Here is a 15,026-nt window from a genome sequence, read left to right on the forward strand (position 1 = left end):
GTCACCACGTGCTATTTCTTTTATGCCCACAGTGAATGTATCTGTTGCAGTAGCAATCTGTACTTCACTGAAGTGACGTCGTTTTTTGCTGGTGCCATCATATTTTAATGTAGTGTCTACTGATGACATAAGCTCTTCCCCTAGCTGGATTTTTGAGATCTCTCTCATCTCGGGAACCATTCGCTCACAAGTGCTTGCATCTGGTAGTTTTCCGAGTTGTTTTCCACTGAATTTTTCAACACAGTAACGGATCACTGGTGAAATGTTCGTGGCAGAGACCTGACGACTTGTACAAAAGAAGACGCATTCCCTCACAGATGAGTTGAATGTTTTACCATCTCGCAGTGTTGATATTTCTTCAGCTTTGAGCTCCTCCAATTGCTCTTTCAACATATCTTTCTCAATTTCTAGCTCTGTGACCTTGTTTTTAGTCTCATTAAGCTTTTGAAGGAGATCATCACCTGATGGTGGACTTTGAGGACTCTTTTCACGTATGTCCTTGTACTTCTTGCTGTAGTAGTTTCTGAAGTTCCGTTTTTGCTGTTGAAGCTCTCTGACTCGTGTTTTGAGGTTTTTTACTTCAGATCGAAGTGATTTTATTTTAGAAGTTGCATTGGATGTCTGCTTGACTTCTTGCTTCAACTTCTGTGTGAGTAGGTTTCTCCGTCTTATTGTCTGCTTCAGCTTCTTTATGCACATCACCAATCTGTTTGCTGTTGCTTCACTTGCTGCTGCTTTCAAAGTTGCTGTTTCAGCTTCCTTGGATTTTTCTTGAAGTTCTTTTGCCAATTGCTCTGTGGTTGTTTCAAGGCAACTGCATTGCTCACACCTATGTTTTCTTTGTTTGGGATGTGAGTGGACGAGATCTCGAGGTGTTTTCGGTAAAGAAAAATCCGAATTAAGATATTCTGTTGATGTCACGTGAGACTTATTTTTCCTCAACAGTTTTACTTTTGTCTTCACACGGTGCAGAGCTGATAGCAAACAGGCTTTTGATGGCTCAGTCCATGCTCCATTATCTTGGTAGATCTTTCTGATGATACAGTACACATCATCTTGTGAGTGTCCTCTGTCCATAAGGCTCAGAATTTCAAGGGCAGCACCATTGGAGAGGGGCTCTTTCAGAAGACAGGGTTCTTTACTTTGCATGTTTTTGAGGGATATTCCTGCTTGACAGCAGAATGTGCCAATGTCATCCATTTTCCTACAAAAGAAATAAAGATGAAACGTCATAATTTTGGAGATGCCATACATAAATCTTGACAATCCAATTGATATAAATATTAAATAATTCTTTTTAACAATATTATCAGGAAAGCCTTCTCATATTAAAACTAGTTTGGTAAAGAGTACTAAAGGCAACCACAGAAAACAAAATGAGCAGGGGTTCCCCTGCGGGTGGTAAACCCATTTTTGACTAATAGGTCTAAACTTCCAAACAATTAACAGATGGGGAAAAATTGAGCAGGGGTCCCCCATGCGTGGTTAACCCACTTTGAATTGTAGGGCTAGGCAAAATATTTAAATACTAAAAAAGTGGGGAAAAATTGAGCAGGGGTTCCCCTGCGGGTGGTTAACCCATGTTTAATGTGCCAGTAAAAAATAAATGTAGAAGAAAAATACATGAATAAAACAATTCATGAATTTACTCCAACAGTTCATTTTTTACTGTCACAATTTCACTTTCAACTATAGGCCTATGTTAAACTTAAACTTTTATTTGTTCAGCAAAGTAAAATAATAATAATAATGCTTGATAACCCTTGAAACTATGAAAGTTCTGAAAAGCCAGTCCAGGACCTAATCAAGACATCATCATCGATAAAAAAAAAAAAATTAACAAACCTTTTTTTCCCTTGCATTAAAATTTTAATTAAGAAAAAGATCATTAAAAACTCACCAATTGAAGATTGTCACTAACTTGTTGAGGTTTGGGAATGTTGGGGCAAGAAGGAGAAGATATAGAGGCACAAGGCACGATCGATGTGACAAACTAGCATTCACAGTTGCGAGTAACACTATGCTATGCAAGAACACCGCACTGCGCAGCCAGCACACGCCAATGACGCCGGGCCCGCCGGGCGCGCGCTTCGAAGCCCCCGCGAAACTTTGTCCCGACACGGTCAGAAATCACCTCCCGCGTAAACTATATTTCACTGCAAATATCTCCAGTCGCGCTACAGTTTCCTTTCAAATAAATACAGTTTCTAGTAAAGAAACATAAAATACACAAGAAATCCATGCATATAAAGATGAATAAAGTTGACATCAATTAGAAATTCTACGCTAAAATCTTGGACAGAAGATTTACCAAAGACAACTCGATCGTCTGCCAACTAAACACCTACCATTTTGATGTGCGGAGATTCTATTTTCAGACGAGTGACACTAAACAACCATTACTGAAATGTGATAGTGATAAACGGCTGTTTTATGTATGGTGTTCAGGGCCATTTTTTCGTTACGCGTTTCCATAGGCATTTTGCGCTGGAAAATGAACAGCGCCCTCGCGCGGTTGCGCGGTCGCCTACCACAGAACCACATTCAATATCTAATGGCTTTGCCAGGCAGCGTGATTTTCCGCGTTGGGCCTGCCGCAGGCATGGCAGGGCAACGAAATTGACTGCCGGGCCGGCCTCCGAGGGCGCGAGCAGCGGTCGGTCGTTAAATGTTTAATTTCCCATTGTGGACATGGGTTGGCATGTATTTCCGACACTGAAATCTAAATATGTTTTTGAATAACCCTAGGCCTACCTATATATATATTTTTTGGAGCAACTATAGAATGCAGGGCCACGCCGGAGCAAGGTTTTTTTATTCTGCTTGGAGGCGTGGATGGAGGCCAGGGCTCCGGGTGCACGCATGCATCAGTGCATGTACAGATTTTTGCTTGTGCACGTAGCTTTTTTACTGAGCATGCACGACGTGCATGTAACTTTTTTAGCCACCAAAATACTCATTTCATGCTTTAGGCCTACCAGTGAGTGAAAATAAGAATAAAGTTTGTTGAATACTTGACCAGACAGATAGTGTACAAACGTGTTATATCTTTTTTTATAAATCCATAAATTATTCCTCGCACCTAGCTGGAGTTACCCAGCCCTGAGTTTTATCATTGGGTTGTCATCTAGGGCTGGAGCGAGTTTTTCTCGTAACTTGTAGTATAGGCAAAAAATTTTGGAAAATGTTCAATTTTGTCCCCGTTACACACTAATTGCAACTGCAACTCACCCCAAACTTGCCTGGAATAACCATTACACAGGTCCTTGAAGTAAAAAACGATCCACAATGAAGATTCAGCCTACAATTGCAGTGAAAACAGGAGGAATAACCGCTAACTTGACAACCTTGCTGGATTGGCCAGGACCGCTATTGGTTTGTGCACAAAAAAAATTGTGTACAATGAATGGCGGTCGATTAACAGGCACAGAGAGCGATCGCTGTCAACTACTCGTTTTGCCGGCTGCGCTGGCTGTTGGCGCCTGACGTCACGCGGAAGCGTATTACCCGATGACTGTTTCATGCACTATTGGTTGCGGTTCCAGTACCAAAGCTGTGATGCGAGTGGTTAACCTTATACTAGTGCATGAAACAGTCATCGGGTGTTACGCTTCCGCGTGACGTCAGGCGCCAACAGCCAGCGCAGCCGGCAAAAACGAGTAGTTGACAGCGATCGCTCTCTGTGCCTGTTAATCGACTGCCATTCATTGTACACAATTTTTTTTGTGCACAAACCAATAGCGGTCCTGGCCAATCCAGCAAGGTTGTCAAGTTAGCGGTTATTCCTCCTGTTTTCACTGCAATTGTAGGCTGAATCTTCATCGTGGATCGTTTTTTACTTCAAGGACCTGTGTAATGGTTATTCCAGGCAAGTTTGGGGTGAGTTGCAGTTGCAATTAGTGTGTAACGGGGACAAAATTGAACATTTTCCAATTTTTTTTTGCAAATACTACAAGTTTTGAGAAAAATGCGCTCCAGCCCTAGATGACAACCCAATGATAAAACTCAGGGCTGGGTAACTCCAGCTACCTCGCACCATGCTCACAGAGTCGCAGCAGATTCAAAGTACGAGGTAAAATCTTGACGTACATGCAACCTCCTCCGATCATGCATGTGATTTACCACGTGATACATGCTGCGGATCATAATATGTCCGGATCATAAGTGCGATTCCAAATTATTATTATCGCGTGGTCTCGTTATTGGCCAATCTGACGCAGGCCTATCATATGCGCTACATGAAGCAGGCGGGTAGCTCGGAGGGCTCCGATAATTTTGCACGCAAATGACCCTGGTCACTTGTCAGGTTAAAATCTAATTTCTACACGTTCGTATGGGTCTTCATCGACGGCAAATTTCGTCGAAATGACACATCCTGAACACGCGGGAAGGCAAATTTAGATTTCTAGGCGAGTACTGAACATATGTACGAAATTATGTATGGCGGATCGATTTCGCCGCTTTGTATACAACACCACGTTCACAGGTCTAGGCTTGAGCATGATAGAGTAAAAAAGGCTATGTAGGCCTACTGTACTGTCTGTCGAAAGTTCGATAAATTTCAAAGAGAAAGAATGCCTTCAGAGAAGCAGACGGGTGTAAGTCAATTATGGTGCATGTGGGTTTTTCTTGGTGCATGTAGGTTTTTTGGTCTACATGCACCAGTGCATGCCACTTTTTTTTTGTAAATCGAGCCCTGATGGAGGCCGGCGATGTGAGGATAGGAGTAATAGGCTACAATATAATAATGATAGTGGATATTTTGCCGGAGGTAATGACGGCAAACTAACGATTACTAAAGGTTTGCCAGCGGCAATCCATATCAACAGAGGGCGCTGTACTCTTTAAAATAGGACTGAATTATAAGATGTATTAAATTCCCACCAAAAGTTGTGTAGCACATTTGGTGTAGTGGTTAAGCAAAGGCTCTAGTAAGCGGGATGACTCGCGTTCGATTCCAACCGCATCGCATTTTTAAGGTTTTTTTTTCTCATCCCCAAATAAATAAGAATATTCTTCTTTTATTATTTTAACATGTCTCAAACATTTTTTGCAGAGTATTACATTTTCTTTTTCAGATTTGTGGCTCTGGAGGATTTTTTTTAAAAGGGAAATAAAGTCCGAAATTATAAAATGGTCTGAATCCCATCTTGTGAATACGAGGTAACAACGATAATTTTGGCATGGAGCCAGACTAAAACTTGTCACCGGAAAATGTTAAAGTACAAAAAAACAATACTGCGCATGTTCAGTGCACATCCGGCAAACTAACGTTTACTAAAGGTTTGCCGTCTCCGGCAAAATATACACTGCCTATAATAATATGCAAACCTGCAAAAAGTGCAGCAAATGCACTTGTCTTCTCATCAATGATTGGAAGGGAGGGCGCTTGTACATGTGTCGGGGCACGGAGTCGCGGAGTCGCAGAGACGCGCGCCACCGATAGAGGGCGCAATTCTCGGCGGTATTTTTTTGAGAACGAAGCATCCATATCCATTTTTAATTTCCTCGCAAAGGAAGGGAGGAGGGCGACAGGGCACTGGAGCCGCGGAGGGCGGAGACGCGGGGCACTGGAGGCGCGGAGTTGCAGAGATGCGCGCCGATAGAGGGCGCAATTCTCGGAGGTAGGTCGACTGCGGCTCCACGCCTCCACGCAGCCGTACGGAGGCGCGGATGTAGAGTGGAGTGGCCCTGCATTCTATAGTTGTACCTATTTTTTCACCGAGGGCCTACTCAAGTTCAGTACTCGGTATGCGGGTTCACTTACATGTACCGTTAGTGACCTTGGGGTTTGTGTAGTTGAGGACACCTCCGTACGCATGGTACTCATGCGAAGACGATTAGGCCTATGGGTTTATGCACATTGAGATGAACTTTTTTGTCATGTTTGTGTGTACTTCACCAAAAACGTGCACAAATCAGTGTGCACGTTAGCCCAAGTGGACTCCCTTTCCTCCCTACGTTACGGAGGGAGTCCAGGGTATGAAGTGCTCAAAACCGGGCGAAAATTATTTTTTGACCAATAAGGCAATATTTTCAATATTTTTACCTTGTTCAGGCCTTCATTTTTAAGGAGCGCGATCGCGCTCCTTCGCGCTCCTTTACACGGTTTCTGGCGCGCGAATAATAGCGCTCCTGGGTAAATTTGTAAGCTTATTAATTGTCGACTCCAGTATTTGTCTACATAAAAGCCAACAGTAAAATCTTGTCAATCCAAATTTTATATACTTGATTTCTTAACTTTCATCCCGATGTTTGAACGATTTTGTTGTGGCAAAAAAATCAACAAAAGTAAGTCGTGGGCGATGATGACTGAATGTCATCTTTTGGCCAGATGGATGAAGATTTTGGGATAAAAGAACATTTTTTCGAAAAGGTATGAGTTCCTCTATGACTAGGAACCTTAATTTTGGAAATTTCTGTCCTGGATGAAAAGATAATCTCGATCAAAATCGGTAGCAAAATCGCTACATCAGAGTTCAGCGTGTAGGGGAGCATTGGCGGTCTGGCCGTACTATAGAGCTTGCGATAGTACTGTACGGCCAGATGCAGTCGGGCTAGCTAGCGCCCAGTGACAGTGACGTCACTCCAGCCAACCGAAGTCACGAAAATGCTCAAACGCTTAGTGTTTTTGAAATAAAAATACAATTGCTTTACAATTGTTCGCCCATTCATCAGGCCACGAGACCGTGCGCCAGCCGATATCAGCGCACATTCAGTCCTCTACATTTGTACCTTCACAGGTAGTCGTTCATACTCCTGTGTGGAGAGTGGCAATTGCAGTTAAGTGTCTTGCTCAAGGGCACAAACACCATGTTTATGGCAGGGTTCGAACGGACGCACCATACATGAATCAAACACTGCAACCACTGGACCATGGCATTCTTATCTCTGTTGAAATTAAACCAGTAATTCTACAAACAAAAGATTACTTAGGCAAGTTTCTTTATTTGTATTTATTTGTCTCAGGAGAGGATGTGGTGGATGTGCTGACGGATCTGATGGCTCCAGTAGATGATGAATTTGCTGAAGAAATGGATACATCACCTGCTGAAAAGAAGCCCGGTAACTTTGGCTTCAAGCCACTTTTTCATATGCATATTTTCAGTCGGTTTTGTGTCCGTTGCATATTTAAATCTCTTCTGAACTGTAGGTGTAACTGGCAAGTCACACAAATGACTGAAAATGTAAAAGGCAGGGATATTTGTAAGTTAAAAAAACTTTAAAGAACCAAACATGAGAAGAAAAGGACACCTCACAAAATTACGTTGTACATTTTTTATATCAAGTATTTTATTTACTTTTCCCCATCTTTCTGATTTGAACATCTTATTTTGCACTGTTTTGATGGAATTGAGTTTGATGGATTTTGAAGTTTGATGGATTTGGTCCAAGCCACTATTACTGTGCATGCATGTATGCCTTCATGTCCCAAACTAAGAATGGGGCGTACTGTACAGTATTGGATTTTGACCGTCTTTTTACGTGTGCATTTTTAGGGAGTTATGTTTTGGGTTGTTGAACCAGTAAAAAGAACCCTTCATTTTTTCAATGTTAACACAAATGCAGTGGTTTAAAGGATGGACATTCAATTAAGGATATAAATGTTGCGATAACTACCGGCATGAGAATAGGAGTTAGACTAGTTATCAATGAATGTGTCCTACGTTTAAAAGAAAGAAAGAAAGAAATCGTCATTTTGATTTCAATCAGCAGCCAAAGGACAGACTCCGCCCTCCGCTAAACGGACCACGCCCAAGTCCAGCAGAACAAGCAGTGCTAAAACTACCAAGACCAAAACAACAAAGACATCAGCAACCAAGACAACGGCAAGCAAGGCCACACCCAAACCGTCCACCTCTAAATCCACCTCGCAGACATCAGGAGATGCCAATTCTGGGGGTGACACGGAATCCCCCACGGTGGGGACCAAGACAACCCCAACTGCCCCCAAGACCAAGAAAGTTGTCAAGAAGGTGGCATCATCGGGAGAGGCCTCCTCAGTGACCAAGAGCAGCAATGCCAAGGCGACTACCAAGAAAACACCCCAGAAGAGAAGCGGAAGTGGTAAACCGTCAACAAAGAAGACTGCCACGCCCGCTAAGGCAAAGGAAGAGGATGAAGCTGGTAAAGGGGAGGAAGCTGCCCCATCAGTCCAACATGAGGATGTGAGAGAGGACAAACAGGATGATCAAGACCCTGTGACCTCTCCTCCTCCACCCAAGAAGGCTAGACTGAAGACTTCAAGAAAATCAGGCACACCCACCAAGAAGAAAGTTACTTCAGCTCCTGAAGAGGTATAAGAGCCGTTAGTCCCCTCTCTGCCCAGATCAGTCAAACTTAAGCAGGGGTATCAATAGGGATTTTGCAGAATTGAGGAGGGTAGAGCCGATGGAGGTTTTCGGGAGGATGCAGCAAGGTCCCCAGCAAAAGTGCCTGGGGCACTTAACCCTAACCTCCCCAAGTCCATCAAAATCCATCCCCCCATTTTGGTAGATTTGGGGGGACTTGGTCTTGCAGGCCTTGTTTGACTAAATATTGATGGAGTATGATGGACTTGGGCCAGGAGGCCTATAGCAAAGAATGCATTGGAAGCAGTGTGATGGGTGGATTTTGGCAGACTTGGTCCAGTACTTAGTAAAAGACAGTAGGGAATTTGGATTAATGTAACAATACATCTTATCATGTAATGCATGTTATGATTGTATTTTATGCGACGTCTTGCAACAAGCATGATACCAGTTCACTTTGTTGTGCAGCTGTGGTTTATGAGCTTAGTGTCTGCATCTAATGAAGTTGGGGTGATCGGCATTCAGGAATGTCAGATTTCTGAATAAGAAAACAGATGTTGTTAATATCAGAATCTCAAAACAGCAATCATTTCTTGTTTTTATATTTTCTTTTCTTTATAGAAGGCGGAGCCTGACCATGCTGATACAGAGGATGCAGTCCACAGTATGTCCGTTTTTAATTTCCTGATGCATTTCTTCATATATTATTTGATTGATTTTAAATCTCTTATGAAAATGAATGCTTCCTTTCAGCAGGTGCAAAAGCACTTGCCAAAATTTGGCAGGCAGGGTTAGGATTAACGTGTTTCCTAAAATGAGCCACGAAGCATCAGTGAAAGAATATTTCTTTGTTGGCACCAATTCATGCAGCTGAAAAAAATATGATGTTACAGCCGGCCTGGATTTGTGTGAAAATGTAATGGGGCACAATTGCAGAATACCCCGCCACTCACCTATCCCACCTCGTATCCGGATACGCGGATACGGAGTCACGCTTGGATGCCCAACCAAAACCACACGCGTGTGCCACCCCGTATCCCTGTATCCGCGTATCCACTTCCCGGCACCTACTTTGGACTTAGACGTTTTTCCCCTGCTCCCCTTTCAACTCAGGTTGTCTCTGCCTTCGTTATTTTCCAACATGGAAATGGATGCTTCGTTCTCAAAAATATTTTCCTCCGCTAAAAAATAAAGTCCACCCCGTATCCCCGTATCCGCGTATCCACTTCCCAGCACCTACTTTGGACTTAGATTTATTTAACCCCTGCTCCCCATTCAATTCAATGCTGGCCGCATTTCTTAATACAGAGAAATAGCGCCCTCTTTAGACCCTCCAGCGCTCAAATCCACCCCGTATATTGTATCTGCATATCCACTTCCCGACATCTACATGTACTTTGGACATTTCTGCAACATTTTCCGACTGCGTAGCCATTTATTTTTAGGGGGTAATTTTCGCTGGCTGGGTATTCTGCAATTACTCCTGTAATGGCATGTGCAACAAAATATTAGCCTATCCAAACTGTAATCAAACAGAGATCAATTAATTGATCGGAAACGATGGTAAAGTTGTTGCCCTAAAATTCTAAATTGTTTACGAACAGAATCATTACTTCGGAATTCAAATCCATTCCAATAGGTAGGAGTTTCCCGAAGGTAGGAGCATCCCCGAGCCTATTGCAATGTTCACCTTGTACTTGATATTTGTACATTTATCTTTGTTTTCAGAGGAGGAAAATGTCAAGCAAACGGAAGACGGCAATGAGGAACCGGAACCCAGCATCCCGGGTCTGGGTTTTGAGGAAGCTGTCAAACCGGAAGACGCCAAGGAACCAGAGGAGACTAAGACAGATCCCGTGACAGCGCAGGACCTGGAGGGCTTTGATACGCGCAGTGAGGCCAGCAGCAGTGATGAAAGTGATTCCAGCTTGTCGGATGTCAGCGCTGAGCATTCTGGTAAAGACTGGACTTTCTGTTCCTTTTGATTTTTCTTCTTTCCTCATCAGGCAGCCGTTCATTGAGCTGGTGCCAGTGTTTCAAGGAGATTGTGTAAGATTTCTGATTTAAAATCTTGATCTTTTTTTCCTCGTCCACATTCTTTAGGAGAGGACAAGCCCAGGAAGCATAGGAGGCATAAGCGTTCCATCTCCCCTATTGTATATGAAAGATCTGGCAAGAAAGGCAGTGGTCAAGAATCAGGTAGAGGCACAAACACATGGCCATCACTTAGACATTTTGAAGTCATATTTTCCCTAAAAGATTGTTTACTTGGCTCATTTTTAAAGGTCTGGGTCAGGAAATCAACATAACGTATAACATTTAAGGAGGAAACACAGAAGAAAAAGAACATTTGTTTACCTCTGACATGGCAGCGGGTTTTGGCCTTTTCAAATATTGAATTTTGAATACTTCAAATAGTTAATTTTCTGCCAAATTATCCACTAAAAACTGGCGCTACATAAAACTAATGTGGCATTTCACTGTGAGATATCAAATCCCATGCAAACATGTGTTTGAAGCAAAATTTGAAAAGAAGCATGTGACTGGAATGACATAAGCCTTCCATTGGATCAATTTTGGATGGACCAGAATTTTGATTTGTGAAGATTCCTGAATGTTCTAAGGTTCTACTTAATGATTGAAAGTAAATAAAAGTAACAATCCAATTTAATACAGGGAAAAATATGTTTTGAGCTTGTTTGTGATTCCTTCCTTACGACCTGTTAGACACAAAATTATGTTAACAAAAAGACAGGAAGACATGGAGATATTCTAATTGTAAAGTACTTTTTCTCTCCAGGAAATGAGAAACAGGTTCCAGTGGAGTCAACAAGCAAAGTTCGTAAAGGTATTACATGTACTTTATCATTTGCTGCTTTAATATGTGTTTTGGTAGACAAACATAACATGGTTTGTGGGTGGACAGTTGATACTAACTCCCTGAGGTATTGAAAGTTGACAAACTAGTTCCCAAGGCGAAGCCAAGGGAACTAGTTTGTCAACTAGTTTGATGAGGAGACCCCTCAACTACGTTGACACTGTATGCAATGATGTGAGCCAGCACGTTGATGACATCACTACGGCCATGGCGGACAAGAGAGTCTGAAAGAGTTTGGTTTCATCCATCTCTGCTGTGGTTTCCCAATGATAATGATGATTGTCAACTTCCAATACCAAGAGGAGCTAATATCAACTATACACCCAAAACAAACCATGTTATATTTGTTTTACTGTACTTCATAGATATACACCAAAATTTCAGGGAGTTACGCATAAATAATATCTCGGTAAAACATTGTATGTTTGCCGCTATCTTTTCCACTACCCCGTGCGACTACCCCGCGCGATAGTTCAATAAATGCTAGGGTATACGTAGACGACTACTGCATGGGTAACCCAGGGGATAGTCTGCTTCACATGTGTGTTACTCAGTGCTTCAGTCCTCGCATGCAAGCTTGGTGAATAGCAAAGTAGCTGCTGACACGTGATGGTGAATGTACCAGTTAGAAATAGGCTCTCACTCATGAATATGTATGAGGTATAGTACAAGCAACTAGTGTTGGTTATGCCCTTTCAGGCATTTGAAGAGTTTTCAGCAGAAATGTGGGTTTTTATGCGGAAAAGTGTGACATGTTTTTTCTTCTATGGTAAAGTAACAGCCAAGACATCATCACCATCCCCTCTGAGTTCCTCAATTTCATTTTCAAACTAAACAACAATTCTTCGCTTTCTAAGACCAAGCCATTGACTGTTTGCGTTCCCCGTCTTTGCTGTTTTCCCAGCAGACCCAACCTCCAAGCTCAAGTACCTGTTCAGAGACGCTCGCTACTTCCTGATCAAGAGTAACAACCACGAGAATGTGGCCTTGGCCAAGGCACGGGTGGGTACTAGCAAGCCAGTAACTTCTTCCAGTTCGGTTGATTCCCTATTGGATCTGTGCGTGAACCAAAGAGGGCGGTCTTTAACCAAATAGTGAGACTTAATGAAAGGCCCTTAGATTTTCACGGTTTACAGCTACTGATCTCCATGGTTGGAAAAACTGGCCATTGTGTGTGTGTACACACAATTGAAGCTACGCACTGGTTCCGAATCTCTCAATAGACCATTATCATGTTGCGGCCATGTGGATTTTTCCCATTCAAATCAACGTAAACCAAAGCGAGGTTGGAAGGAAAAACAGTCTGGTTCCTTTTTTCACAAAAAAACATTATCAGTTTGTATTGTTATTGGATACAGGGAAAATGACTAAAATGGTGACAGCATGATAAGGGTCTGTTGGAATATGCTCCGGGAACCAGTATAGCCACTCGCATCGTACATTTACAAAAATGTAACAAATAAACCCTAGATAAGGGTTACCATTATGATTCACTGCACATAAACCAAGACCAGCCCAAAACAGTTCTATCAAAGTACCCGGAAGTTTTCAATGTGTAGGTGAAAGTGCAACACAGTAAAACTATTTGTTCTTGTGTTTTAACAGGGAGTGTGGTCGACCCTGCCCAACAATGAGCAGATGCTGAATCAGGCATTCCGTGAATCACGCAATGTCCTGCTGGTTTTCTCCGTCAAGGAAAGTGGAAAATTCCAAGGTAAGTTCAGGTAACATTTTTAAAAGGGGAATTATGTGAGTCTGAGGCAGCACTACCAGAGCAAGTGGATGTTTTGTGTGTCAGTTTCCAGTGTGTCATTGTAACTCTGCTCATACCGTTACATTTCTCAATCAGGTTTTGCCCGCATGAGGTCCGAGTCCAGACGCGATGGCCCCAATATCAACTGGGTCCTGCCCAATGGAATGAGTCGTTCGGTGCTCGGCGGTGTCTTCAAAATCGACTGGATTACAAGGTAAAGTCCATGATCTCAGAGTCTTCAGAACCATCCTAAATCGTTTGCCACAATTATATTACTTCTAACAACAGTAATACGGAGTACACTAGCTTTTGGGGAGATTCTGGATATCTGCTCTATGTAGGAACACAAGATGACACTAACCAATTTAGTGAGCTATGGTGTGGGGGACTCATTGCATTAAATGTAGGGCAGAGAAGGTACATGAACATATGACTGATTTTTATCCGAACGTGCTCAAACCATAGCCTCTAGCTGAGTGCTGGCTGCACACATTCAAATGTCTGTCATGTCTACTCTATTGTCATTGTAAAGTTATTCACAAGTTCATCAAAAGTCATCCAATAAGCCATTCAAAGTGACTGTGGCATAGGCATTTTCTTTCTTGATTATTCAGCCCCTGTTACTTGTGACTGGACTTGTGAGTAAATTGTGACATGACTTGTGATGGGAGTAGAGTTTAACTGCTCATTGTTATCATTATTGCACATGACTTTGATTATTGGTGTTCACCTAATGATGCTTTTCTTGGAGTCTGTTGTCAAATTATGAATCTTAAATCCTTTTTTTCTTCATTTCCTCCACCAAGGCAAGAGCTTGCTTTCAGCAAGACTGGGCATCTCTTCAACAGTTGGAATGACAACAAGCCAGTCAAGATAGGCCGTGATGGACAGGTGGGTCCTACTTTCCTTCTATTTAAACCATTACTCCATGTACTGCCCAAAGTACCCTGCATGTTTACTCCCTGTACCACCCAAACCTGCCCCAGCACAGTGTGGTTTTATCGTTTTAGGGAATGCATACAATGTAATACACTGTAGTACAATGTAATACAAGTGCCAATGAGTAAAGGACAGGTTCTAATGGTTGAAGGACCCATGCAACTTTTTGTGCCTTGCATTTGAACAGGCACTGAATATTGATCTCTGTATAGCAGCTCATTATAAATGTCAAACAGTAGCTTGTATTCAGTGTATATGGTTGACTCGAAAGATAGCTGGCAGTCGCAGAAATATGCGTAGATTATTTCTAAAATAGAAACTTCCTGGGATGTGATTAAGTGCTCAAGTACCTCTAATGTTTTGTAAAATGAAATAGATTGTGAGACCTTGTCCTATTGATTCTTCGTAAAATCCTTGATTCTTTAAGTGAGAAAACTGGAAGGCAAATAGAGTATTAAAAAGACGGTCCCACTTTTATGGACAGATTTGATGGTGTTGATGTTCCACCCGTACTCTGAAAATTTCAAACTGAAGTAGATTGTTTGTTAATGGTTTCAATTCATTCTGCTTTTCAGGAGGTCGAGACACGTTGTGGTGAGGCTCTGTGTCGACTCTTCCCGCAAGACGAACACATTGACGTGGTGGAGATCCTACGGGACGCTCGACGCCGACGCCGCGAGATGGCTACCCGCCGGAACCGCGAACCACTGAGGTTAGGACTCCAGCCTTATGGCCTTAATAACACGGACTCCAACTCTCATGGACACTACCGCTCCCAAGGGGTCATGTGGCCCCTGAAGATGGACTTCAGCCTCTCAATCGAGTTGATATGGACTTGTGCAGTAGAACGGAGGGGTCACATGGCCCCGAACATGGGCAAAATAAACTGTGTTTGTTTGTGTCCCTTTGCAACAGAACTCTGTAAGGTATTGAAAAAGGCCGGCATGGTAGCCGGTTTACGGTAAGGTCGGACATGAAAATGTTAGCCTGTTTAACAAACTGAGTATTCTCCTGAGGGAGACTTGTCTAGGAGAGGACAATGTGTGTGATTCCATTAGGTGCATCGAGATTGCAAAGACCGTCCTCCACAGCATCATCTGTTCAGGAAAGCAGTATGGTGCTTGTGTCACGCTTCACAGATCCCAGAGGATTGCTCGACAGTTGA

At 42.7% G+C, this 15,026-nt stretch overlaps 1 protein-coding gene across 4 annotated transcripts in view; it reads left to right on the plus strand.

The window, feature by feature from the left end:
* LOC119728202 (YTH domain-containing protein 1-like) overlaps positions 1-15,026 on the plus strand; it is a 31,799-nt gene that overhangs the window by 3,300 nt on the left and 13,473 nt on the right. For 2 of the 4 annotated variants that reach the window (XM_038200331.1, XM_038200333.1), the window contains exons 2-12: positions 6,970-7,065; positions 7,714-8,297; positions 8,913-8,955; positions 10,020-10,247; positions 10,395-10,490; positions 11,092-11,139; positions 12,074-12,171; positions 12,775-12,883; positions 13,019-13,136; positions 13,729-13,813; positions 14,437-14,573. In XM_038200331.1, coding sequence (XP_038056259.1) covers positions 6,970-7,065; positions 7,714-8,297; positions 8,913-8,955; positions 10,020-10,247; positions 10,395-10,490; positions 11,092-11,139; positions 12,074-12,171; positions 12,775-12,883; positions 13,019-13,136; positions 13,729-13,813; positions 14,437-14,573 — 1,642 coding nt within the window. The remainder of the gene's footprint in view (positions 1-6,969; positions 7,066-7,713; positions 8,298-8,912; positions 8,956-10,019; positions 10,248-10,394; positions 10,491-11,091; positions 11,140-12,073; positions 12,172-12,774; positions 12,884-13,018; positions 13,137-13,728; positions 13,814-14,436; positions 14,574-15,026) is intronic. The other 2 variants (XM_038200334.1, XM_038200332.1) reach the window with 2 other exon arrangements.

The sequence above is a fragment of the Patiria miniata genome, unplaced genomic scaffold (genome assembly GCF_015706575.1).
Source record: "Patiria miniata isolate m_02_andy unplaced genomic scaffold, ASM1570657v1 HiC_scaffold_20, whole genome shotgun sequence".
Taxonomy (NCBI): Eukaryota; Metazoa; Echinodermata; class Asteroidea; order Valvatida; family Asterinidae; genus Patiria; species Patiria miniata.